General features: G+C 42.6%; 1 protein-coding gene across 1 annotated transcript in view; it reads right to left on the reverse strand.

The window, feature by feature from the left end:
• Positions 1–10,551: 10,551 nt before the first annotated feature.
• Positions 10,552–27,792, reverse strand: part of rnf213a (ring finger protein 213a) — a 30,120-nt gene continuing 12,879 nt past the window's right edge. Inside the window, exons 28-67 of the mRNA XM_070848069.1 lie at positions 24,155–27,763; positions 23,943–24,067; positions 23,576–23,692; positions 23,372–23,496; positions 23,161–23,283; positions 23,015–23,076; positions 22,648–22,801; positions 22,429–22,570; positions 22,150–22,341; positions 21,902–22,032; positions 21,650–21,807; positions 21,345–21,551; positions 20,993–21,180; positions 20,737–20,857; positions 20,522–20,622; positions 20,242–20,424; positions 19,840–20,006; positions 19,630–19,732; positions 19,414–19,528; positions 19,055–19,262; positions 18,737–18,933; positions 18,497–18,619; positions 18,286–18,396; positions 17,819–18,061; positions 17,636–17,711; positions 17,484–17,518; positions 17,286–17,386; positions 17,011–17,167; positions 16,454–16,628; positions 15,854–15,948; positions 15,482–15,733; positions 14,375–14,507; positions 13,940–14,023; positions 13,659–13,839; positions 13,208–13,409; positions 13,024–13,101; positions 12,706–12,903; positions 12,367–12,456; positions 11,939–12,117; positions 10,552–11,401 (exon numbers count right to left, since the gene is read on the reverse strand). Of these exons, the coding sequence (XP_070704170.1) occupies positions 11,245–11,401; positions 11,939–12,117; positions 12,367–12,456; positions 12,706–12,903; positions 13,024–13,101; positions 13,208–13,409; positions 13,659–13,839; positions 13,940–14,023; positions 14,375–14,507; positions 15,482–15,733; positions 15,854–15,948; positions 16,454–16,628; positions 17,011–17,167; positions 17,286–17,386; positions 17,484–17,518; positions 17,636–17,711; positions 17,819–18,061; positions 18,286–18,396; positions 18,497–18,619; positions 18,737–18,933; positions 19,055–19,262; positions 19,414–19,528; positions 19,630–19,732; positions 19,840–20,006; positions 20,242–20,424; positions 20,522–20,622; positions 20,737–20,857; positions 20,993–21,180; positions 21,345–21,551; positions 21,650–21,807; positions 21,902–22,032; positions 22,150–22,341; positions 22,429–22,570; positions 22,648–22,801; positions 23,015–23,076; positions 23,161–23,283; positions 23,372–23,496; positions 23,576–23,692; positions 23,943–24,067; positions 24,155–27,763 (9,198 nt within the window). The 3' untranslated portion in view covers positions 10,552–11,244. The remainder of the gene's footprint in view (positions 11,402–11,938; positions 12,118–12,366; positions 12,457–12,705; positions 12,904–13,023; positions 13,102–13,207; positions 13,410–13,658; positions 13,840–13,939; positions 14,024–14,374; positions 14,508–15,481; positions 15,734–15,853; positions 15,949–16,453; positions 16,629–17,010; positions 17,168–17,285; positions 17,387–17,483; positions 17,519–17,635; positions 17,712–17,818; positions 18,062–18,285; positions 18,397–18,496; positions 18,620–18,736; positions 18,934–19,054; positions 19,263–19,413; positions 19,529–19,629; positions 19,733–19,839; positions 20,007–20,241; positions 20,425–20,521; positions 20,623–20,736; positions 20,858–20,992; positions 21,181–21,344; positions 21,552–21,649; positions 21,808–21,901; positions 22,033–22,149; positions 22,342–22,428; positions 22,571–22,647; positions 22,802–23,014; positions 23,077–23,160; positions 23,284–23,371; positions 23,497–23,575; positions 23,693–23,942; positions 24,068–24,154; positions 27,764–27,792) is intronic.

A 27,792-nucleotide genomic window follows, 5' to 3' on the forward strand; every position in this document is an offset into this window, starting at 1 on the left:
ACCCTGCCCATTACCAGATTTATTAATGTTGTTCTTGAGATCGTCTGCATAATGTATGTCAGAGATTTACATGGTTGACCAGATTTTGGTCGGGTGTCAAGGTTTGACAGGGCGAGCCTGTCTCAGAGAGCTGCTGAGTCCTTAGTTTGACCCAGAGGACTGAAAAGGATCTAGTGATGTGTGTGAATGTCCTTATGATGACAAAGTGCTCATGTCCTCCCCGTGGAATCTTAAACTTGCTGTCAAAATGGTGCACAAAACATTGACGGCCAATATATTATACACCGACGAACTGAAATTTCATCAGATTTTTATTACAGCCGATAATATGGAACCTTATTGAGGCCAAACTTTAGTATCTGGCATAGATTTGTAATGCGTTTTCTTCTGGATATGACCAAATGTGTGTGGTAAATCAAACTGTATTTTTTACTAAATGACGCAATGAAGTTTTTCAGATCATTCCCCACCCCCACCAAAAAGAGAAAAGGAGGTCCTAATGCGAATATTCTTTCCTTTATCCCCAAAAAGTAATCCCTAGTTACCTTTTGAAATACTGCGTTAAGTCAGACCAATATTCATTCATACGATTCATAGGATCAGATTAATAACCTGCCAACAAATTAAGCCAATATCTAACTTTTCATAATAAAAAAATAATTTTTTGATCAAAGTTGAGAACGTATTTCTTATTGTAAGAACCATCACTGACAGTAAATTAACACCATAACAATCAATCCCAATTTAATACCAATTCGAAGCTGTTCATGTTGCTCAAACAAGCACTTAAACAACAGATATTCTTCCACAAGCTGAGCTGACCTTGGTCGTCTCACAGTTAGGAGAGAGTTATGTGCTATCTGCGTGGGCGCGAGGTCATCCCAGGTTATCACCAGGGCCTCCTTCACTGCCGCTCGTCCTCTCCCCCTCGAGAAGCTTAACAGTTTGCCCGACTGATAAAGTCCAGTCAATTAGTCTGGGAGGATAAAGGCACAAACTGCAATATGACCTGCGTTTCCGCCTGCGTTGAGATAGTTCACTGCTGACATGTGTTTGTGTAGCTGTGAGTGTGTTTGCTCGCTTAGTCTGTCAAAAACAGTGTTGAAAATAAAGAGTGTAACCTGCAGAAATCATGTCTTTTAATTTAGTTAGAAATAAGCCTTTATGAGGCTGCATGCTGGGTGGACTTCGTGTATGGTATCTTCTGTTTTCATGAGCTCATCGCTGTTATCCGCTGCAGAACGTCTCAGCAGAGCCCGAGACCCTGTTGTCAAGAGTTTAACATGATCCCTCCTCCCCTGTTTGAACTGTTAGGGTGTGTTCTGACATCTCAGGGCTGCTCTCTCGCTTTATCACAGTGCACCGGAGAATCACCGGATGTCCTACAGCACAGAGAGAGAAGCATCCCTATTTTCACCAATTCACTTCTTCCATCAGCATGATTTTAAAAGTTCATATAGTACAAACACATACACCCTCACGTAATCGTGTCCATTGGTTGATGAGCCCAGCTGCTTGTGGCCAGCAATTCAGCCATTAGTCTTTTGTTGGCCAACAGCCCTCTCCACCGGCTGTGCTATCAGCCAAGCCAACTATCTGATGGCTGTGGAATACTGATGCTCAGCTGTGGGGCCCAGGGAGGGTGAACCTCTTGCCTTTTAAAAACTTCAAGGCTCTTTTATGTGCCAGTCCCTTTTGTTTCGCTTTTTTTCTTGATAATGAGAGACCAAAGCAAAGTGAATTGCCGGTAAACAAGGTGGAATGAGCTGAGGCTTACACATTGTTTAGCGCAAGGAGCGGTAGTCAAAATCTGCGTTTGATCTTTTTCCATTATGTAGCTGTGTCATGGCTAATCAAAAGCTTTATTACCGAATTAGTGGCCGTGGTAACGATCAAAATTTGCTCTCACTTTATAAAAATGCATAGCTTTGTTAAATTCTAAATTCACGAAGAATGTCAAATTGTTTACAGCTAAATTTCCAATCAAACAATTTGCGACTGTGTGTTATACACACAAGGAATTCATCACGATGCACCTCAGACTTCACATAAACCATAATTCTGTCCTGCCAGTGGTTGAACGTAATCTAGGCAGACAGTGGCCCCCATCGCGCCAATGAATGCTCCAAATCACATTTGGAAAGAAAGGTGGAGCTGATTCACCTTAGATGCTGAACTTTCAAACAACATTCATTTAGTCAGTATGCTCATTAATAACATTTAATTACATGTGACCTTCCTGTTATCACCCGCTAAATATCATGTAATTCAAGATGCATTGTAATTAGTCTGTATTGTTTGTGCAAGCTCTGTGTATACAGTTTGGAAATCCATCCTATGGGGCGTTACAAGCTAGAGTAAACAGGCTATTTTTCAAAGCCAAGACCACTTCTGGAGCCTATTTATAAATGGTCTGATTTGGACATTTCATATATTTCATTATAAACTGAAGTCGTTCAAACCTTCTCGATCCACAATCTTGATTTGCCTGGAAATATTGCTGCTGTCGACGCAAGAAAAATATACATGTTTCATTTTGGAAATCAGAGACAGAACATGAGTGGGCTGCCAGTGAGCAGCAGTAATAACCAAATGACTACCCCTGGCAGGAAATTACACGCATGTCGTTCCTGGGCATCACAGGGTAGTGCTGACTTGCCCAAAATAGGCCCTGCCAGTAACAACAATATTACACACAGATCTCTCTATGTGTGTGCAGGTTAAAAAAGCAGGGCCTGGCAGCCGCTCCTTCCCCTCATTATTTCCATCTACTTCCCCTGCTAGAAAATCCTCAATCCTCTGATGCCATCTCTAATAGCCAAGACAATCAGCAAATCACAGGCTGATCCTCAATAAGACATCCAGCTTATACTGGATGGTGGCTCACTAGACATGGCAATGGACGATCTCAGTATATATGGGGTGCAACAGTTTGAGGCAGTTAGGCCCATGGCTAATGGGATGCATATAGTCTCTGATTGGCCAAGTTAAATATTGTCATATTATATATATTTTCAACACAGTTAGTATTTTTCCCCAAAATACACTGTTGCCCATAAAGTTGGAATCAAATGCTTTTTACCTCTTGTGACAATGTGATTTATTCTTGATAAATAAAGTGTATATCTTCTCAACTTTATTGACTCTTCCAAACATATCACAGTGAAACTTAAACCACAATTAACCTTTGCAAACTGTGTATTCAGGCTTTAACAAAATTTGGGGGTATTGAACAATTATTCTGACTTTATGGGCAACAGTGTACATGCAATGTTGTGAGTCTCCTTTACAATCTCTGGGTAGCTTGACGTCATGTGATCAAGAGCTGCTAGCTTACATCATATTTTGGGTCACTGAAGTAAACGTAGCAAATTTAGCATAGTTTTGTCACTGACAAATTCATCGCTTCTCAAAAAAGCAATACAATACATATCCTTTGATACTTAACGTAGGCCTACTCATCATCGGAGCATCTTTCCAGTCATTGTTTTGGTTTTCCATCCCATGACTTTACTGTTTTACTTTATTCTCACCACTCTCATATTGTGGGCTGCAGTAGATTTTGGAAGGAAAATCTACTCACCACACGGTAGAGAGAGAGAAATAAGCAACTAGCTGATGAACATTGCAGAGCATTTAGCAACCTTTTTTCCCTCAGCCTTTTTTTGGCTGGTGGAGACCAAAAATAGTTTGAACACTAATCGAAAAGAACATTTTGCTCTGTATCTGCTACAAAAAGACATGTTTGACATTTAAACTTAAAAGGTGAGACAACAATATATGTTGGGTTCACAGCTTGTTCCTGCTGATCCCAAATGGCCAAAAAAAAAAAACTTTATTGCAGGTTTAGTGCTACTTTTTGTTTTTAATTACATATAGATATGTGGACATTTTGGCCTGATATTCTTGGGGAACTTTAGCACTTATATTCATTTTAGTCATAAAACAAAAAATGTTTCCCTTCGTCCCTCAAATTCCTACAAACACTCATCTGTCTGCAAAACCAGCAACCTGACACTGACAGCGTTGTTTCCATTCTGGACATTATCAATCATTTGGTCATCATCAATCATCCAGTTATGGCTGAGACGATAGAGACCCTCTCCATTCAGGGGTGTTTCTTATACCTGTATTTGCGTGTGACCGATTTACTACTTCATAGTTTATGGCGTGCTGTTCAACTGAAGTCATTAATACACTTATCTTTGACATTGCCTTGTTTTGGGGGTTAATGCAGACGAGGCTGCCGCTCACAAGAAGCTGGATTCATTTATTTAAACTGTGACCAGCCCTCACATGCAACACTTAGTGTGTATAGCTGGTTTCACATTTCACCGTAGCGATGCATGCACTCATCACAAGGACAAATATACAGCCAAGTGTTTCCCCATTGCATTGGAGCCCTTAATGGCTACATTGCTTATTTTGCCCCACTGCTGAAGAGAACATGAATTGTCTGGGGCTCACGCAGGAACTCGCTTCAGCAAGGCCTAGTCGGGGGCTCAAGGCCAATCTGCTTTGTCTGCTGCCACTGTACTCCACTCAAGAATCCATATCTGTGGAATTATAATTGAGGATAAATATTATCAAGTGCAATCGGAGAGGGTGTTGTGTATTTGTGCTGGGGCCAAGAAGAGAGGCACTGTGAAACTGAACACCGGCGTGGGCCCTGACCACAGGAGAGCTTAGTTGGAGGCAGAGGAACCATCTTCCTCTGTGGATCGCCACAGACATCAGGGAATACCATAGTGAAAGGTCAAGGTACAAAGTAACGTCATTTCCACGACTGAGGCTGCATATCATGGGCTACAGCTAACACAAGTCTGAAACAAATATGGGGGCAGTGGATTACTTTCACCCAGGACAACCCTGTTCCTTGGGGTCTTGGCATTGTGGCGTTCAGGCTTTTCTTCTAGTCTCTCATCACCAGGTGGAAAAAAAGAAACAACCCATAATCCAAGTTCTCTAATCTTGTACAGGATAACTGTCAGCACCTCCATACACTGTGGCAGGCTTCCCCTGCTTGTTACAACACTGGCACCAGTAGTAATCACTCTAATCCTTCGGTATCCATGGTAAACAAAACCTCTTGCACAGTCATTATCTATTCACAGCCAAAGGCCGTCAGATAACAAAGCACATCAGGGAGAAGAGAGTGAATGAACGGAGATGCGAGAAAGCTAGAGAGAAAGAAAGAAGAGTGTGAGAGAAAGCAAACGGGGAAAAAAAGACAAAGGGACAAAGAGGAGAGAGAGAGAACAGTATTTAATTGTATTATATAACACTCTTTGCTGTGTGCCAGGCAGCAACTGTTTTCTCTCTTTCAAAGGAAAGTTTTCTGTTGTAAGAGTTCCAGGCATTTCTCAGCCTTGATGTAAACTGATATTCCGCTGTTTGATTTATGTTTCCCGATCCAAGCCCCTCCAAAAACTGTCAAATATCTGGAAATCTTACATAATAACAATTTTGTGACATTCATGAATAAAACCTAGAAGTATAAAGACGCCAAGCGCTTTGGTCTTTTTTAAAGAACAACGTTTTGTCACTGGGCAGAAAAGAGAATTAGTCAGGGCTTTCAGGGACAAACACACACACACACACACACACACACACACACACACACACACAGAGACAACCAGAGTAGAGAGGCAAAACCTGGATTGGAACCTGAAAGGTCTGCTAAATCTCCCTCAGTTAGATGTGGACATGTTTGCCCAAGGCCAGTGAGGTCGATGGCTTTAAGCACCATCTATAAGATGAAGGTGAATTGCTATTTTTCTGTGGAACAGCTTCCAATCAGCAGAACGATCAGCATCCACCTGCTAGCTCAGCAGCCAGCATTGCAGCTTGGTTTGGGACAAGCTATGGGAAGACGTGTTCAGGTTAGGTGGAGATGTACGAGCACCCGATAGGAAACACGCCAACATGCAGGAACAAGACACTGGTATTAGAGCACAACAGAAAGCTTTCTGTAACCTTAGAGTAATTGTCTCCCAGCCTTGAGACAGTGCTCCAAATTGTTTCCCTTCAAACAAAATGCACGGATGAGCAGTTCTGGCTTACATCCAGCGCTTTTACCTTTTCTGCAGTGCCTTTTTCCCCCAAAACAAAAGCCAGCGAGAGCAGCAGGAGCGTCGCACAATGCAAATGTAACCCAGTGCCTGACACATAACCCTGTCTAGTCTGTGCTTCTTATTATTATTTGGGCAATGCGAGACATATTTCTGGGCCTCTCAAACACGCTCTCATCTTACCATAACAATCTGATTCAATATGTGGTTTTATTGTTATAGAACGCAAAGGCTTAGCTGTCTGCCTGTAGCAGACAGTTTGGTATTGAAATTCAAGCTGCAGTAATGAATCGGGTACAGTTAAGATTTCTCTGAGCAAGGTGAGTTTTGCAGCAGGCTCCACCAGGACCTCAGACAAAATCATTTTCCATTGAGGAAAGTCCATCTTTTCTCAGGAGACTGCTATTTTTAATCATTTTATCTATTTTACAGGATGCACAGAGAGGAGAGGCAAGTTCAGAATGATCAGCCAAAGATGGCATGCTTCAAATCAGCTGATGATCAGTGTTGTTTTGCATATTTTGAATGCACACGCATTTTAAATGCAAGGCAAACGCCCGCTGTTTGCATGCACATCCTACAGCGGTGTTGCTGAGAAACCTGTTCATGTGCATGGCAAAAAATTAACTCACTCTGGAATCCTGAAATGCTGTGCCTCTCATAGTCCCATGTGGTATGTTCCCACTTAAATAGTAATTGTATTTTCTCTTCACGTGTTTAATAGAACAACATGGCAGCAGTGCTCTTAATTTCTTCCTTGTGCTTGGAGGACAACCCAAGTGTTGAGTGCCAGGAGAAGTGCACACAATTAGCTAATATAATTCACAGATGTGCACACTGAGGTTTTTTTTTTTTTTTTTCCCTTTCTTCCTCGTGCAGCATTGCACAGAAGGTTCAGCGACCTGAGAGTTTGGACACGCTCTCTGCTCTCACCCCACTCTGACCTACTGGCGCATACATTTCAGATGACGTAGTAATTAAAAGACACTAATTTGATAATAATGCAATAACAGCAGCACCCTGCAGGGCTAATTTAAAGAAAACATTTTCCCAGACCGCCAGCATATGTAATGCCCCATAGAAAATACAGTAGCCTGTTGGTGCGCTTTCTGCAGTCTCAAGGGTATTTTGGGGTTCTGATTTCATACCACAATCATTAAAATCTTAGCTCCCTTTTGGCTGAGAGCGCCTGACTGGCGACGGCGCCTGAGAATGATATTGGATCCCCAAGGTGTAAACTTGATGAATATCAGAGGCTGTTTTGCAAAGGGTTAAGTGTGAAGCTCCACCACAGATCAATGCACAGTGACAATTTAAAAAGCTGAACCTCATATTATTTTAACTTGATTGTAAAGTTCATAGGGCATTTCTCAAGGATTAATAGATACACAGGAGTAACTCTAGACAGGTATAAACGGGGGGGGAATTGATTTAGATTGCTGACCCAGATCTAACATCGCAGAATCTTTCAATATTATTTTGTGACATCATTTAACTTTCCATAACAGTTCACAGGAGAGAGAGAGAGAAACGGGAACCATGTGGAGAAAGAGCGTGTGGGCTTACACACAACAAGGTTCGCTGGACACGTTCAAACCAAGCATGTCTTCAACCATCTGGCCACCGGAAAACTGATTTTGTTTTAAAAATGGTTGGGAACAAAACCAGATGATCTTAGATAGAGAGGTATCATTTCACACGTCTTTCTACTTGTTATGAGTTATGAGCCTAATTGCAGATTTAAAATGGACACTTAGTTACCCATAAATGCCCACACGCTTTAATCTAATTGGCCTACGAACCATTTCTTCTCAGACAGTGTGTTGAATACCTCTGTATTATTTAATACAGCATTGAAAATCTGAAAAGACAAGGCAGCCATGACAGTCAAACCTTCCAACATGCTGTAGCTGCAAACCAAAAGAGGTAATGTCTCCACATCATTATCCAACTTTGTTAATCATAATACCCTCGTGCTTGTGACCTGATCCCAACAGTCCTGCAGCCATGAATATCATTAAATGTGAGCCACGATGCAAAGTAATTTTGCCCCTAATTCCTCCTCATCAAGAGACAAAGACAAGAAACAAACAGAGAGCAGGGAAAAGAATTTGGCCCCTTTGTGTCCTTCCCCTTGTATTGTTGTCATGGTGGCTTTGAAGCCTACAGAAGTGGAAGTGAAAGTGATTGAACTTGCTCACTGAGGCTTGTTCTACAGGACCGAGCTGCACAAATCAGGTCTCATGACCCATTTGTGGGTGTGTTTATTAACCCCATGTACAGTACTTCCACATTCAGGTTTGCTAATGAGCAGCGAGGAAATGGCTCCAGAGCACATGTCAGCAGCACCTTAGCCCGGTGGAATCTGTCGGCTGACAGCTCTGGTTTGCAGGCTGCAACTTTACCTATTTCATCATGATTAATAGAATAGATTATTTGCATCATTGTACTGCTGAGATAAAGTTTAAAAAAAAAAAGGTTTAAAATCTGAGAACCGTTCAGTCCATGACCACTCTTATGGATATCATTTGACTGCAGACTCCCAGAGGGTGGTCGCTGGCATGGTTTACTTTCACAGGCGCATGCTTTCATTTGTCATTGTTATGCTAAACACTGCTTTGGTATAGAGGAAATTGAATTAAGTAGCCATCCAGCAGCAGTCTTGCGGCTGTCTTGTCCTTATCATTTCCATCAGTCTGATCAGAAACACATTGAGCTCCCACCAACAGAGGGTCAGAAAGTCACGTAACCTTAGGCAGGCCGCCATTTCCTGAGCACTCGATCATGGATAGCCTCTGTTGGCTTTTGGCAGTGATGTAACATGTAAATAAGGAGTAATTTACTTGTGACCTACAGTAGTAAGGTGGCCAAGAATCTATTGTATAACACTCTCTTTACAACTGCACATAAAGGGAATTATAAGGTACCGAGTACAACCTAATTTAGTTCCACACAATTGTGCTAACACTTGCTTTTGTTAGACAATAGCTCCAAACAGACATTTTTCAAACATTTTATTCAAACTATTAACATTTGAGAGGTGACAGAAATATGAGAGTGCGCAGATTGCCTGGTTGAAAGTGAGAAAATATGTTGTTTTTGTAATTTGGATGGTAACTTTTATGGCAAATGACCTGGAACCTGCTCATGCTCATTGATATATCGGTCAGAGAAGGTGAATCTAAGCACATAATCCACTTTTCATTGCTGAACTTGTTGCCAAACCCCTGAGTGAGATGCTCTACAGCAGGGGTGTCCAAACTTTTTTCACTGAGGGCCACATACAGAAAAACATACAAAGGGCTGGGCCACTCACTAGAAGTGAGCTCTATTGCTAACTTTAATCCACTAGAGGTGATGTATATCGCCTCACCTTTAGTGGATTCAAGTTGGCAAAATTAATCAAATGTAGGTAAATTCTGCTTGATAACTGAATATGTTTCAAGAAAAAAAAAAAACAGCCTTTCCATTAGTGGGCTTTCATTTATTAGCTGTGGTACAAGCTGGTCTTTGCCTTGTGGGCTCTTGTTCAGGTGATCAGTGAGATCCACTAAAAATGCCAACCAGAGAGGGTCACTGAGCTCATGAAGAGGTCCTTCTCTCTTCAAAACTGGTCCATTTCTGATCTCAGGGAATAAAACCGCTGCAGAGAGCAGCCCCCCCAACACCAACACCAGAGAGGGAAGCTTGAAATAGTCTGTGCTAGAGCCCTGGTGCTTGAATTAACAGCCTTACCTCCACTTTCTTGCCCCTCGGCGGACACCGTAGAGGCCATTCCTTTGCACTCACCTGTCACGGCTGGAGCCCCATCTGTCGTACCTCCACACAGTTCGTCCCATCATGCCAACTGCATCTGGCACAGCTTCAAAAACATCCTCACCCGTCGTGGTGCTCTTCAGACTGCTAACATCAAGCAGCTCCTCCGTAATGCAAAAGTGATCTTCATTAGTTATTAGCTGTGATCTCATCGCACACCGTGTCTGAAACTTTCTACTCTCACTTGCTCTCTTACGTTTCCTTAATTCTGCCATTTTGGGTCACCTGGAGCACATTTCTTCTTCTATTGCTCATTTTATAGAGAAGCTGCCTCGTTCAAGACAGTTACTCCCCCTAGCGGTGAGATTGAGAAGTACAATACAGCCCAGCACAGGTTCCATGTGTGGGCCATGTTATAATACATTTTTAGAATTTCCTGCAGGCCAATGAAAATTAGACCACGGGCCGCAGTTGGCCCACGGGCCGTAGTTTGGACACTCCTGCTCTACAGTCACTCTCAGGATTTGGGACTAGTTTGTCTGCAATGCCAGAAGGAAAAGTTTAAAATACCCTAATTATATGCTAGCATAATATATTGTGAAATGCTTAGTGCTTAACCAGGAAGGAGAAGGGACAGAATGCCACATTTGAAAAATGTTTGTACTGTTACATTATTACACAAAACACAAATCAACAGTCGCACAAAAGGTGTCACCTCTGCATCATTGGAAGCAGTATGCTTTAAGTTTAATGACGAGTTGCAGAAAATTCAATGAAAGAATGTAAAAGTGTTTTATGGAAATAAATTTTACAGTGCTTTAAGACAGTCAATATAAAAAGTGGAAGAAAGGCAAGTGCAACTTTTACATAACGATGACAGAAACACACACATCAACATAACACAAGAAAACCCTGATACACAAAAGGAATGGAAATGACACATTATACTTGACAAAGTGATTAAGGTCAGTTTAATTTTCAGTCCCCAGAGTTAGTCAACATTTTGTACCTGAGCAGATTTCAGATTTGTCTTCTGCCTCTTTGGGACAGACAAATTCACATTACAAGTAAAGTGCAAGGAAGAAGACTTTCAACTGTACGGAAACTGTACATATGTTGACGCTTAGGAAAATGGAAGCTAATGCAAAACAAGAACAGCTAATTGAAAGAAAACCTCAAAGTTCACATGTTCGTACAAATGAGCTGTAAATGCGAACTGCACACAATTCTGTAGCATTACGGAGATTAACATTAGTGCTCTTAAAAAGGCACATCTCTTCTGCATAAATAAGTGTGAAACACAGAACCTCTAACACATCCACACCACTTCAATACTGTCATGATTGTAAACTTCATCCGAGGGGTATGAAGGTCTCCAATAAAGAGGGCAGAGAAAACTAACAACCCTTTTATCTCTTCATTGTCTCTGGCCGCGCTCCTGCTTGAAAGCCACAATGAACTTCCAGGCTTCAACATATTGGGACAGGAAGATCTCCTCCGGGAAGAGTTCCACCACATCATGGGGAACGTCCAGGTCTTTGCGCTCCATGTACGACACCAGCGTGTCTTTCAGGCTTTTGGGAGACAAAACGTACACATTATAGATGTGATCAGACTTACCTTGATGCAATAAAAACATTTGGCTAAAATACCCAGCACACTTCATTGAGGGTGAGGACTAGAGGTCATTTTTGGAAAATTAGCGATACTGTTTCAACTCCATGGGTTCACATGGGTAGAAATTTTCTTTGTACCTGAGCCCCATCAAAATTGTATTGTATATTTGTACAAAACACATAAATAATCTTTTGTCTGTGGCTTGTCCACAATTCTGACAAAAGGCTTGTTTGGTTACAAAATGCCAAAACCCACAAGGCGGCTCTAACTGGGAATTTAATGTCCACTTTCCAAAAACATGTCTGGCAATGGTGACTTTCATTTTTCAAAGTTTAGAGATGTACTTAGTTCTTTATTCAGTTTCACATGATTTCTACATAAAACACTTCAAATTTTGACCTAATTTTAAACAGGATTTTAAGAATTTCTAGATATATACTTGATTCTAGATTAAAAAATGGCAAATAATTCAATGAAGAAAGATTTTGCTTTACCTCCAGTTAGGCCTGTAGGTATCGAATGCATTGGGCTTCTTGAGGACCAGCACCAGGAACTCGTGCATCTCCAGCAGGAAAGCGTCAGCGCTGTTCTTAGAAAAGAAGCCAGTCAGCAGCCTGTGCTCATCCTCACCCAGGGCCTGTTTGTACTTCTCTGAGATGCCCACAAATGGATCCTGAAGAACACAGAGAATAAAGCAAAGTAATGACAATGGGAGGAATAAGCACATGAAGAATAACAACACTGCACTTTTATACTGTACGTATGTGGAATTAGTCTTTAATGGCTAAATTAAATCATTCATAATTCATAGACGAGCACTTCTGCTGCTACAAACACTAATAATAATAATAATAATAATAATAATAATAATACCATGTCCACTTCTGTATCTGTATACTGGCAGTACTGTGTGATGCCTTACCCTCTTGAGCCGCAGCATATTTTCTGATTTGAGTGAGGCCAGCAGTTGCCACAAAGACACACAATGCTTCAGACAGCACATGCTCAGAGCCTGTGGGCAACACAGGGAGAATAATAAGTTTGATCTCACGTCTAGCACATAAAATAAACACACACCAGTTGAAACTTTGTTCATTTAAATCCAGGAGTAAAAGTATAGTATGACAGTCCGAAGGTTATGTAACAAACAAGTTGCCCTTACAGGCATATTTGGGAAACATTTATGCTGTTTATTCTTTATTCTGGAAGTGAAAGAACGTGCAACCAGATAAAATAACCGGTGTCTCAGATAAAGGCTGACCTTGACGATATGCGGAGCCATCTGGCTTTCCATCTGCAGCACCTCCTCCAGGTAGCGGGACAGCGGCATGTGAGGCTCTCCCCCAGTCATGGCAAGGAAACCAAGGGCCACTTCCAGTGTGGACAACGCCTCACACACCTCACTGTAGGAGTGCAGCTCCACGGCCACAGCAAACAGGGTGAGAGTCTGAAGAGGCTCCTGTTGGCACACAAACACAGGTCGTATGATGTCATGAGCGCCACATGTTTAATATACTATATGTGATAAATGAATGATAGTTCGAGTGGGTAACCTTCTCTGCTGTGCATCACAACTCACTTGCTTGACTTTGGCTTTTACATCCCTCAGGATAATCTCATAGTTGCGCTCATGCCTGTTGAACAGTGTTGGAATGCCCTGTGGAAAAGGGACAGAGGCATAAAAAATATGGTATCTTAACAATTTTCCATAGAAACAGGAGTCATGTTTGGGCAAAGCCACCGTGCTTTTTCCATTCGCTCACATTGAGAGTGATGAGAGGTTTGCCCAGCAGGAAGCGGGAGACAATCTGCTGCTGGATCTTGGGCAAATCGTACTCGTGGAGAGTCTCCTGGCCACTCTCAATGCTGTACTGGGTGTTGGACAAAACCAGGGGCATCAGGTCCCTCTCCAGCTCATACCGAATCACATGCAGGTCTGTCAGATCTGCAGGGCTAACTTTGTAGCTGCGGGAGGGATAAACAGACAGTCAGCCAAGAGACTGTATCTATAGGAGTATTTCTGCAAAACAGTTCTGTGTTTTCACCCCTTTCTGGCTATGACTTAGTTAGTTATTTATAAAGTTATGTTTCAATCCTTTTAACAATCTCACAGTAAAACCAATACACAGATGTAGGATGCATGTGGGGAAAAAGTTCACCGCTCTGATGGCCAAACATGTGAAAGTCAGAAAAATGTGGCATGAGTGCCCCCACCTGGTCTCCTCTCCAGTATGTTTATCCACACAGTAGACCAGGTCATTATGCAGGGCGATGAGGTAGCTGACAAGGGCTGTGGAGCACAGGCCCGGGCCTTGTCGCTGTGGTAACAGCACCTTGAAGTCACTGTTGAAGTCCAGGTCCTTCTGGCAGAACTCATCTGGGATCTTAATCTCACCTGAACAGCGACATTTTAATTGAAGTCAGGTCGCCGTGCTGGGCATGCCAGTGTTGGTGTAACTGAGCGTGTTGTGTGTACAGTGTTTGTGTTTGTTTACCGTTAGTTGCCAAAGACACTCTGAGCTGATTCCAGGTTGTCAGGAAGATTTTGATGTATTTCTCATACCAGGCTTTCAGGGAAACTGCACACATGAAGAAAATAAAAATGTCACCCCAAGTATACAGACGTCACTTGGAGACAGGAGAGGCAGAACACTGGGTTGACTTGACTACAGCATAATAAGACATAGCTGTTCACATCAGTGGAAGAGATTTTTGCTCTATTAAGAATACTCAATCATTGTCTCCTTCCAGGTTAAAACAACTCATTCCTTGGCAGGCAGGATTTCAAACTGTATGTTTCCAGCTATTTTACTATGTCACTTCCAAGAAAGAAGTAATTTGGACCTGCATGGAACTCTGTATCTCTTGTGTAAGTGAGTCACACAGTTGAAAAGGCTAAGAACCACTTGTGTAGATATTAGTTTCAGTACCTGTTTTCTGACTGCGGAGGAATTCAGCAATTGTGGGACAAGTCAGCTCAGTGATGTTTTGAAACTTCTTGACCAGATCTCTCTGGAGTGTGAGGATATCAGGAAGGTGCTTCACTAGTCGGAGCTCTGCTTCCTAAACAGAAAATCATAATCAACACAATCAAACAAGGTGACATTTGATTTCTGAACCTTGAATATACAAATTCAACACTTTTTGAAGCCACAGAATAAGAATTTTCTTTTTCCAAAACAGTAAAGTGTGATGTGGGCATCACAGACATCTAATAATATCTGATATCTAATATTCCTGGGTCCAAACGATACCGTTTTTTGTTTCCATAGTTTTCTGAATTCTGCATTATCTGTAATCTAGAATTATCTGTAAATAAAACATCCATCCATTTTCTATACCACTTATCCGTCAGGGTCGCGGGGGGAGCTGGAGCCTATCCCAGCTGACTTCGGGCAAGAGGCGGGGTACACCCTGGACTGGTGTATACAGAGACAGACAGACAACCTTTCACTCTCACGCTCACACCTACGTGCAATTTAGAGTTACCAGTTAATGTGCATGTCTTTGGATTGTGGGAGGAAGCTGGAGTACCCGGAGAGAACCCACGCTAGCATGGGGAGAACATGCAAACTCCACACAGAAACACCCCCGGGTTCAAACCGGGAGGCTTCAAACCGGGACCATCTTGCTGTGAGGCAACAGTGCTAACCACAGCACCACCATGCTGCCCTGTAAATAAAACAGCTAAATAATTTTTAACTGAAAAAAGCAGAGGAATTGAAATCTGCAGGCTTCCCCAAGAAAGACTTTAAGGTAAAATCAGTATGTCTCCTTTTTGTCATACATACAACACTGCAATCAACTGGTACGATGTTGTGACCAGATTTCAAGGGGAATTGCAATGCAGTTTCTTCAGTGGATACAGGCAGAATAGACTAAAAGTGGCTAATAGAATAGTGGCTCTAATAGAATAAACACAAGGCACTCAGTGGATAAATGGACCACAATATGCTAATGAACCACTGTTGAACCTGCTGTAAGTATGACACAGGATTCTTTTGCTGTGTTTTAAGTTTTTTTTGACATTGTCTTACCCTGTGCAGAAATCTCCAGAGCACAGGCAGAGCGTCTTTGCCATCGTTTTGCTCCACGATGTGGGTGAGGCTCAGGACCGACACTTTCTCCCTGCAGCTCCACACGGCAGAACCGTGGATCAGAGAGTTTTGGGGAAGTGAGGCCAAGAAGAGACGAGGATCGCCAAACACAAGCTTCATGATTGGATTGGCAGAGATGCGAGAGTCAGCCTGGATGAACGTGTTCACTTCCTTGAGCTGTCTATCCAAATGCTGTGAGGGCGAAGATGACAGAAGAAAATGTGTTATATGCAGACCGCTTACGGACAGGCAGAATGGTGCGCTTTACCGGTTCTCTTTTACAACTAAACGCATAGCCAAAAGTATTTCTACCTTCAGCTGAGGTGTGATGATGGCGTTGCTCACTTCCATCTCCCATCCGTTTCTAGCCTCTTTGGTTGAGAGCACATTGTTATACGGAGCAGGCCCTGAAAAGAAAGACCAGCCGTGTTTAATAGTAGAAGGCGATCCAGTGAATCTAGTGTTTCAGTTTTGGAAAGACAAAATGTAACCTCGGTAGGCAGGTCTCAAAACAAGTAAAAATTGTTGCACATAATTCACAGCTGTCTGAAGTTACTGCAGTAACTTACTGCTATGATTACATTATCCTATCACCCTGGACGAATTGAAAAGTGAGAAATAACCAAAGGGCCTGATCCACAAATCTTGCATTTGTTGTCTTGAGTGACTTAAAATTACTGTACTGTATTACTGTGTACTGTGTATATAAAAATTGCAAAATGAACACCACACAGTTTCCAACCACTAGGAGGCACCCCTTCATCGCTATAAAAAAATTCTATCACTGTCCAACAGCCTACAAATTTACAGTAATAATGTAGGGGAAGGTTCAGAAGCAACAAACTATCATTAGGCCTCCCCAAACATGGCAATAATAGCTTTACAGTAGGTTTGTTATTAGTTGCTACTTACATTTTAGTTGCTGGCTGGGCTGCAGGAGGCTGCTGATGAACAGGTGAACAGTGCTGACCGTGTCGTCTGTTCCCTTACCCAGGGATCTAATGAGATGCTTCATGTCTTTTCGCAGGTGAGCAAGTAGAAATGCACCTGGGTCAGGTACTGGTGGCTTGATGATGGCCGAGATAGACTAGAAACACAAATACAATGGATGACTGACTCTCCCCTCTGAAAAGCAAGGAGCATGACAACTTTTTCTTCCATGTCTTTTTCAGAGTTATACTCTATTTGTACTTATTTTTTTTTATAAATGTCATGTTTGTTTCTTAAGTTAAATGTTTACTTTGTCAAGCTTGGTTGTTGTTGTTTTCCTGTGTGTCTATTCATGTGTAAGTACATAAGAGCAGCGGAAAAGCAAGAGTTAAATTATTTGAATGCGTCTACATACTTGGCAAATAAAGCTGATTCTCATTCTGATTCTGAATTACAACGACACCTTTAAACACTCAAGGATATATTGCAGCAGGAAATGATCTCCATTGGGACTGTACTCATTATTTTGTCAAAGCTACCTGTAAGTGGCTGCAGGCACCAAGCAGCATGGCCATGTGAGTGAGCATGCGAACAATGGTGAAGGGAACAGGGGAAATGCCCTTTGTGTCCAGCATGTCTGGATTGTCCCTGCGACTGGGGTCACCAAGGATGTGGCCTGCCTGAGTGCGGTCACCCCTGTCAGAAGACAGTTGATACAAGTTACAAGTACAAGTTAAAAGAAAATGTTAACTAATGAATTTGCTTTTGTATCAGTTTATTCTTTTCTTTCCAAATTAACTTATCAACCACTAACTGCAACTGAAGAGGTTGAAATCCATGCTCAGGACGGTGATTGTTTCCTCCAATTACAGCACCGCAGTCCAAACAATGACTTCTTTCCATGGGCTGGCCGCACTAGACAAAAAGAAAAACAATAAACAGGACACATCAAAATTTAAGAATACTAGAAAAAAAGACGTGCTTATTATGTGTCTGACTGAACAAAACATACCTCTCCAACGGTGCACAGGTGACCATTTGGACAACCTATGATGAACAGTACATTAAAAATTACTATAAAAAGGTATTAAGCATGGCTGTACAGAATCTTCAGCTGACATATTTCAAATTTTGGAGAACAATTTTTTTCTGTATGTGACTTACGGTACCACTGCAAATGTCCCAAAGCCTGTCGAGCCACAACAACCATGTCCTCTGGCATGGTGGGCAAGAAAGCTGCCTGTACCGACAGAAAACAAAAAAGAAATTGCAATAAAAACAAATTAAACAAAACAAAGAGGAGGAGGCCTAGTTTTCAACGTTGAAAGAAACTGAAAATATACATACTTGCATGTTGGCAGGTGCCACTGCCAGCTGCTGCAGGGGAGCTAATATCCCCTGGTTCCCGGAGAATAAGACAGCAGCCAGGTGAACAGTTAAGTCCACCAACACACACTGGGCACCTGAGGTCCCAGGTGGAACACCCAAAGGCCCAAGTTGGTTGAGCACCAGAGCCTGAGCGAAAGCCTTCAACTCTGGGCTGGCAAGGAATTTTGAGGTCTGTACGTAGGCCACCAGGGCTTCTAATTGCTGTGGACATATAAATATATATACTTTATTAACACAGACAAAAAAGTCCGGTAACAAACTGTATAAGAACTTATTTGGTAGATGTGATTTATTTAGTTTCTTTGTATTAGATGGTAACTAACCACACCAGAGTGTGCTTAAAATAAGACAAGAACAAACAAGTTAAAATTGATGTGAACAAATATGGCGCGAGCCGCTCATTGGGTTTTAATAGAAGAATCTACCTCAGGCTTGGGATGGAAGCTAGCATTGGCTTCTCTGTGGAGAGTGGTAACTTCTCTGTACAGCGCCAACAGGAGATAAACCGTTGTCTGCTGTGGTGAGCACTTGCACCCCTATGAAGAAAAAACAAAAGACTCACGTATGTAAACACACATACAAACGCAGGGTCCTGATCTGATGCTGAGTTACCAACAAAAAGCGACATAACGTTACCTCACAAGTCTTGTCTAGTCCGTCCACTTTGGCTTCCATAACTGCCTTTGCGACAGCATCTCTGATAGTCTTGTAGTGCTCCCCACAGACAAGATACTGGTCTATTGGGGTGGCTTCGTCACTCTGAGTGTAATGAAAATTGAACCACACTACTTAATTACTGCAAGCATTATTATCTAGAATGAAACCTTGACTTCATTTGGGCACTAACACTGAAAATCACAATGTGGATAACTGAACCTTTTGTAGAACTTCTTCAGGAAAGAGCCAACGCATTTTATCCACTTTGAGGAGTTTCAGGACGTACTCCACTCCATGTTGGCTGCAGATCTTACGGATCAAGTAGACACGATACCAGCTGTTTCCACTGTGCATGCACAAGTTCACCACACTGGTCAGGAAGGCTTCGGTTCCGCTTTGAGCACTCTCCTGCACCTCTGTTGTGATTAAAAACAGAAAAAAAAATATATTTGGTAAAATTAACACATTCTCAGAGGAGAAATAATCATACATGATTTTACATTTTCAGTCACTGATAAGTGTACAGTATGTACACACCTGTGGCTCTCCGTTTTTCCACGATGAGGATAGCAGCCATATCCAGGTCCATACGTACTCTGGCCACCTGCTGTAAATACTCCACAGTGGCTGTTCCAGCAGACTGACCATGTGACTGCAGGTAGTCAGTCAGGAAGGCACTTTCATCCTGCAGGCACACCTGCTGGTCTGCCTTTGACCTGAACTGCAGCCTTTCAAACATGGAATCCTTGAAAAATGAAGAGGTAGAAAGTGAATATAGCCTATGAAAACAAGTTGCATCATAATGCAGGATATTGTAGTCCACATGTGATTAGCATATTTGCAACAAGTGCTGCTGAACAAAGGAAAGGCTTTATTCTATTTTGGTTCATGTGTACCTCCAGGCAGTTAATGTACAACAAGTAGAGTTCAGTTTTGTCCGTCTCCTCCAAGATGCGGCTTTGTTCAACTACCATCAGATGACGTTGGAGGTAGCCTTTAACTTCATCGAAGCTTCAGAAAGAGCAGAATTTACACTAAATGAGAAACACTGCTAAACATTAAAGAAGCATTCATAAGTAAGTCTTATGCAATGCGCAACCATAGCCCCTCACCTGTACTTCAGCAGGAGTTTAAGCACCACTGACCGAACCACTGGATTTTTATCCACAGAGTCATCAAATGGAGAGAGCACCTTAGTCAGAATTTGTCGATTAACTGGAAAATAAACGAAAGAGGAATAGTCAGAGCTGACAAAACATTTACACACGTACACATGGTTGTACACAGACACACAAGTAACCAGGACTAAAAAAGTGTCCTACCTCTGAGAATGGGAACAGAGTTGGCCTCCACCATGAGAAAGGACAGCAAATGGAGAATGACATCTGAAGAGGGAGGAGAGTTGTCCTTGAAGCACACAGTGGACACCAGGTCAATGAAGAATGCATTGCACTGCCGCAGGAACTGAGCATGTTGGTTGATTAGAATCCTACACAAAACAAGAGACAGGAGAGTTAAACAGGTCTTTATTAAAGTATATTACATGCAAGTCACCTCAATTCTATGAGGAGTAACAACAGCACAAGGCGCATCAAAGGAGTGTGCATGTGTGTGTGCGTGTGTGTGTGTGTAAGTAGAAAGAACCACACCATATCTGTGCCATATGAGGAACAAAATAAACTAAAATAAGTTCCTGTTGCTCTAATCCACATACAGTTACCTACCTTATGGCATCTGAAGGAACCATGCGGAAGTCATCCTCAACTGGCTGCATGCAGAGGGGACAGTACATCTGACCGGGGAGCAACCACTGTTTGATACAGGGTAAGCAGTAGATGTGTTCACATGGAAGACAGAGCGGATCTTGGGGGTGTCCCATACACACTGGGCAGAGTGTAAGACCAAACCTGGATAAAACATAACCAGGTGAAGACCCAGGGTGGAGGCAAAGTACAGTAGGGGAGATTGTGATAACAAGCAAAGGATAGAAAACTGAACATCTACCTGAAGATGCGTTCGACTGCTCCATCTTTGCAGGTTTTCAGCAAACCAATTACAGCCTCAAATGACTGCGCAGTTTTGAGGTCTGAATTCTTTTCAAGTGTCTTGATGAGAGACGAAGACATATTACATTATATTATGGAGAGGAATTATTGTGGTTATTGTGGTGCGAATTTTACAGAAGTTAATTGAATTTATCTCATGAAACAGCAACCAACCTGGCCAAGCCGTCTTGTATGTTCCAAGACTAAAGGTTTCAGCTTCTTCTCCAGCATCTCAATGCCCACTAACATGTGCTCCACAAATAGCGAGAGAGAGAATATCCGATTCCATCCAGCTCTAAAAGAAAATATGGATACAGGAATAACGATCAAAATCAGCAGCAAAAGTAGTGGCTAAAGGCAGCCTAAAAACTTCAGTAAATACAACCGTTCCACTTGGACCATTTCATTATTTTTAGAAAGCTCGACTTACTGGACTCTACAGGCGATCGCCTTGCTCCTCTTTCCATAGTGTCTCACACTGTCCTCTGAGCAGATCAACTCAATGGGAACCTGCAGTTTTTTCACCTGTCTGAGCCAGGCTTGTCTTTGGGCATCTGTGTCCAGGAGCTGAGGCTCCAGGTACTCCACACATGCAAGGGCAGCATAAACATCGAGTACCTTGGAGACGGGGGGAATAAGATCATTACACATTCCAGGTAACAAAGAAGGCAACGTAACTAAGATTAAATATGATACTAAAAGTATATAATAATTTAATGACCAGCCAAACTCAAAAATGAAAGAGGTATCATTTAGAAGAGTAGTAGTCTTTAGAGGCTCACCAGTTCTTCTATGTCTCTGGCATGAGGACTCCTCAAGAGGTCCTGGATTATCTGAGGCTCAATGCAAATCATTCTGGAAAGGTTCTGCAGTCTGTTCTTGAACTTGTGATAAGCAGCATGGACCCATGGAAGTGATACCACTGTATCCACGTCATTGAGCTCCAATCGCAGCTCATTGACGCAACAGTTCAAGGCACCACACAGTAGCTAGACAGACAAAAAATGTGAATTAGTATATACATGCACACACCATTATAGAAATGTAGCCTTAAATATACGGGGTTTAAGTATTACAGAAAAACAACCTGCAGATCTTCTTCACATGTCACGTTCATTGTCATGGCGATGAAATCCTGAAGGTAGCGATGAAAAAACTCTGTCTGCATCTCTGGGTCTGCTCCTTCTATGTATCGTCCCAGTGGCGTTTTCCAAAAGAACTCATCAAACTCCTGTTGAGTGTGGCCTGACAGACACATACAGCACATTTAATGTAAAAGCAAAAAGTCAACATCTTCACAGCACTGACATGACAGTTCTACCTGATAACAGGCCATTACCTTCATGTTGAAGTGCATGAACCCAGAGTTCCTCCAGGTAGTTCTTGATCCTCCAACTGAAGGGCATGTTACAGCTCAGGTTCCTGTCTTGGGCAATGTAGTTCTGTACAAGGATGGTCTTTGTCTCAGAGCTGAGATTAGAGAAAATGACAAAGAGTTTAAATATGCAAAGTAAACAGTAAGTTAAATTGTATCAATTATAGAAATTTGGTATCATTTATGCAAAATGCAGTTTTATCACCACTTACTTGTGGTCCAGTGTTAAGTGTGGAATTTCCAGCAGCTTATCATTGCCAAAGATATCTAACCACAGCCTCTTGACAGATGCACCACAGTTTCCATCTAGCAGGATGTCCAAGTTTTGGTCGCGGTCAATGACTGAAACCAGCTGCGCCAAGAGGGGGGCGACCACAGCCTGAACACGCTTCCATAAGGTGTGCCTGTCATGACCCCCAAAACATTAACAGTGCTGTTCCAAAAATAGGAATATGTAGCCATATATTGGATTCTGCGGCTGAAGCACTCACCTGAACGTTCCTCCCTCTTGCAAGGCATCTATGTTTGAGGCCTCCTTAATGACCCAGTTGGTCTTGATGGATGAGAAGGTGTTGCCATCATGAGTTGCAAGAAGCGAGTGAAGATGCCTCTTAACAGTTTGCAGAAATTCACCTGACAAGAGTTGCAACATGGTGATCACCACAACTGCTGTAACAAGAAAAATACTGGAAAAAAGTTGTTCTTAGTACCTGTTAATTTGTCATTGTCACTGAGGAGTGTCAGCAGGATCTCGACTCTCTGAGTGCTGCGGAGGCTGCTTTCCACCTGGTCCCTCAGCATACCCACTGCACTCTGCACACAGCTCCGCAATAGTGCTGTAGTGTCCACAACATTATCACAGCCCTGCAGCAGGAGGAAGAATAAAATGACATGTTATTGCTGTCAGTCAACGGTGTGTGGAAGGAACAATGTTAACACTTTTTTTTTCTAAAAGTGATGCACATACATCCAATGTTATAGGCGTAGATTATCAGTCGAAGGCAGAAAGAAACACACTTTAAATTTGCAATTTTCCCACTACAGCAAATGATTGAAATATGTGTTATCAGCACTTACATTTTCCTCTACCTCTGCTTCCTCCTGCTTATTCTCAGTGTACATGTCATCCACCTCCATGGCTGTGGAAAAATACTATGCAATTTAATGCTACATGTAAAGAAATGTAATATTATTATTATTACCATTTACAATGAATCACTTACCTTCAGGCAAACTCATCTTTGTTTCAAACATCTGACTGATTGTCAAGTTTTGCAAGGCTTTGATGTCTGAAACAATGTCCTTTGACCGTCTGAGATCATCGATGTGAGCTGACCTCCAGGGCCCTAGAAATATAAACATCTCTCAGATTATTTACCATTCTACAAACAATGTGTTAAAAGAATTTAAATTCGCAAGATGTAGTAACCTTACCTCCGTGAAAGCCAACGTAGGAAGTCCCTCCTTCCATTCTTGGCAGTCTGGTGATAAAGTAGACAAACACCTTGCTTCCTGTGTTCTCCTGAGTTATCTTGTTGATTTCATTTATGGATGAATACCTAAAAATGAACAGCAAAAGTCAATATGGAAAAGCCACACACTGGTGCATAGCCAACAGAGAGAAAATATTGGACCTACTTTGCAGATGCAATGAGATTGGCACTGTGAGAGGCTTCATCAAAATCACACTGAATGATGAGGATCTTGTTGCAGGGTCCAGTGTTACTGCTTCTATTCTCAGCTGTGAGGAAGTTCCTACAAGGAAACAGGGATTTGATCTTTAGACTGAGATCATACTGCAAGATCATGAGTAGATTCAGGCTAAAAATTCTTCAGTGCTCTTCTGAACATACAGTGTTTCCTGACAAACATACTGTAATAATACAGGTGTCTGCGAGTATACATGGCAGTATAGACCCTAACCCTAACCCTAACCCTAAACTGTCAATACCAGGTTACTTCCTGTTAAGTATAAAATGATGCATTCCCCAATATATAAACAAACCTGATCTTCTTCAAGAAGGAGTGTTCCGTGTCAAACTGCTGGAGTGAGAGAAGCTCAACACTATGCAACATTTGCTCCATTGGCTCCAAGTCTGATGCTGTCAGTAGTCTGGAGAACGTTGTCACCTATGGTTTAAAATTAAAATCATTAACACATCTTTACAATTACAACTTCAGGATATACAGCATTTGAAAGTGGTAATGTGGGGTTACCTCTGTGAAGGAGGAGCAGCAATGGACGTCCTGCCTTGTATGAGCAAGAATGAAGTCAGCTAAACAGCTGCTGTTCTGTTCTTCAAAGTAAACCCTGGCCAGATATTCACTCTCCACTTTGGGAAGGCCTGTGAAGTCCAACCGAACCACGGAGTCTGGTGTGGCACATTTGAGCAGTATGAGTTTAGCCTCCTCCAGTATCCTCCTCTCAGGATCTGAGATCTCACAACTGTCCTTCTGCTTCTCTATTACTTGAAGTACCACAGAAGCACATGTGTCGGAGTGGTAGCCAATGAAGACGTCTGGTGGTTGGTACTTGTAAGTCTGAGCTACTGCCGTGTGTTGACTGCTGACAGACACAAAGTTTTTCACCCATCCCTCCAATTCACCCACCATCTTCTTCTGCTCAGTTTTAAGGACAGTGTGGATGTCCAGGTAGTGTTTCTCCAGCCTGTTGATGAGAGGTATTGGGAACTGTTTGTAAACCACCTCTCTTTCCTCAATGACGATAAGCCGGAAGTATTCGTGCACCCTGCATTTCACACGGTGGGTTCCCAGTCCAAGGTCCACATATTTCTGTCCTCCCAAGCAGACATAGTATTGGTTGAGAGCATCGTAGAGACTTTCATAGAGGTTCTGCAAGTTTAGAAGCACAACTGTTTGACCGGTCTCCATGCAGATCTTCACTCTGTTGATGTTGCGGCAGATTTGGGTGTATTCTTGGTCTTTTGGGAAACTGGATCCAAAGATTATTTCCGGCTGGCCACTTTCTGAGAAGAAGGTTTGCTGCAGGATCTGTAGGGCTGCATAGTTTTTGGTTAGCACCAGCAGGTACCGACATTCTTCTTCCTGTCCAACTGCCTGAATGTTTTCTCTCACAAACTCAATGGCACTGATGCTCTCCAGGCTGGACGCAATCTGCAGTCTTTTGGTGAAGACTGAAACTGCATCCACACCAATCCTACCACTGAAATTTCTCAACACTGCCTTCACAGTTTCCTCTGCAGTGGGCTTCCGTTGAGAAGCCTTGGCCATCGCAAAAATCATCTTAATCAAGCTGTAATAGTCACGTAGGCCAAAAAATCCTTTGCCTTGTTTGCGACAGATGTTTAAGTAGGCTCTTGCAAAGGGTTGGAAAAAATCCCTGACTTTCTCCAAAACCATTGCATCAGATCTGCATATGCCTTTAGCACTCTCTATGAGTTCTCTCTCATCAGGGTCACCACGGGAGACAAAAATGCCTCTGTTCATCTTTGCAGGGTCTAGAGCCCAGTTTGAGATTCCAATGAAGCCAACCTTTTTGTGTGGTAGTGGCTCGTCATCAATGCACCCCTCCTCTAGCAATGGATGAAGGGTCTTCAGTGGCATCTTTGGAGAGTCCTCAGCAAGACCAATCTCATCAAGAACCACAACTGAGATGTACTCATCCAGGTTCTTCCCCTCCTGGAAGCGTCCACATTGCTTGAATGTATTAATGATGCCGTCTGGTGTGGAGTGAGGGCTACACTGGAAGGACACCAAATGGACCTGTTTGAGCATTTTGTAGAGGTCAGAATGAGCAGCTTGGCCCTGCATTGCGTCAGCCACCAGGGTTTTAGACAGAGATTTTGAACTTCCAGGTTTTCCAACTAAGAAGAGAGGGATTCTTAGCTCAATGCAGAGAACCATCATGAAGACGTTCTCTTTGAGGGCACTGTTTCTTGCAATAGTATCCCCCATTGGCACACCACTCAGAAGTAGATCCTGCATGAGTGATATTTCCTGCATTACCTTGGCTGAGCTGTATTCTGGTGGCAGGCTTCTGCTGACTTTCTGTCTATATTTATCCTTATTCTCTAGACAGGCATGGTAGCACACTCCAATGGCCATGACAAGAGACCAAAGCACAGGGTCTCTGGCCTCTGGCTGTCTTTGATGCCTTTCATTCTTCTCAGCGTTTTGATTACTCTCAAATTCTTCAAGTTCTGCAAACAACATGACGTGGTGGCAATAGAACCAAACAAAAGTCTGCATGCAGCGTTCAACATCTCTCAGGCTGACGAAGCTGCATTCATCCGTTCTTGTCCGCATGTACTTCTGTGAAGCTGAAAGGACATCAGTGATACACTTGATGTAGCTTTGGTTGATTGCTTTGCTTTCCACCACTCTTTGCACAATCTGCTGGATGTATATTTTCTCTGTGTGATCATTTAACTGTCCAAAGTCCCACACCAGAGGGATCATGCTCGGTGGCAATGCTTGAACTCTATAGACTAACTGGCGGAGAGGGATTGACCCAAGTTTTTCATCTGTCTCTTCAGCTCGAACTCTGTACCCAAGGCCAGCAGATTCTAACCTCTGAATCATCTCATCTGTGTGCTTTCTGTAAGGGTTGCATGCTGCGATAATCTGCAGTCCATAATTGGATGTCAAACTTTCCCCCTTAACGGTCTTGTCACAGACGACCTCCTTAATGCTGCTGATGGCCTCAGTTGTGTTGGCCTCATCGAAGAAGAGAACAGAGTCAAATCCATAGTCTTGCTTGTTAATAGAAGCAATATCTTCTGCTTCTCTGACTTTGGTGTAAATCATCTCTGAAGTTGTTCCTCCATGCACTTTGACCAGTTTCATGTTCTCAGTAGCCACTCCACTCCTCCGCAACTCACAAAGGAATTTGATGAGTCTGGTCTTACCACATCCCGTCTCTCCCATGATAATGACAGGGATGCCACACCTGAACCGCATATGGATTGCCAGCATCTTCAGGATGTTGTCAGTTGTAAGCTCATATGTTTCATCAGGATCAAGAGGCCACTGGATACCAAGAACATTGCAGATTCTCTCAATTTTCTCTCCTCTTGGAAGGCTATCAAAGTCAATGTTGAAAGGGACTCTCTGTAGCATTAGGCCTTCAAACAATGCCCTTGTCATGACATTCTTTTTTATCACTCTTCCAGAAGTGGGCTCAATGGCATCAACGGAGTTCTGCTCATTGGGCTGAAGATGGAAACCAATGAAGGTCATGGACACATGGTCATCATTAAAAAAGATGTATGGATGTGGTTCTGTTTCCCATCTCTTTCTAATCAGAAAAGGAGCCAAGTCCTCATCTCGGACGCCAGTCAGGTCCATCTGCTGCCTGCCAGGACTCTGGTCTGAGATGCTGAGTGATGGAGTGGCAAAGTCCTTTGCCATCAGAATCATGAAGTCCACCACAAAGGTTTTGAATCCAGTTAGCGTGTCTCCAGTGAAAGCGGCATCACAAAAAACAGATGTCTCACAGTCTTGCAGCTGGAGGTTAAGGAACCATGCAAAATTTCTCAGTTCTGCCCAGGATGGGTCCACAATTCCACAGTGCATGAGAAGCATCTGAAGGCATTCCATGTGTGACCCTTCAACACCCTGATATGTGAATGCATCAAGGTCTCTGTGATTATGAAACCGTGTGAGATACTGGTATGGCCGCTGAAAGGCTGCACTCCTGAATTCTTCATCATCCATCAGTGGGTCATCAGAGCTCACAATGCTGGGATCTTCTTCCTTCCTCATCTCTAGCATTAGAACTTCTTTGGGTGGTCGGCAGAAAATGTTTGGAAACAGGTCTGTGAATGTGCCGTTCACAGTTTGATCCTGAGGGGAACACAAAGATGAGAACACAA

Source organism: Pempheris klunzingeri, chromosome 17 (assembly GCF_042242105.1).
Source record: "Pempheris klunzingeri isolate RE-2024b chromosome 17, fPemKlu1.hap1, whole genome shotgun sequence".
NCBI classification, from domain to species: Eukaryota; Metazoa; Chordata; class Actinopteri; order Acropomatiformes; family Pempheridae; genus Pempheris; species Pempheris klunzingeri.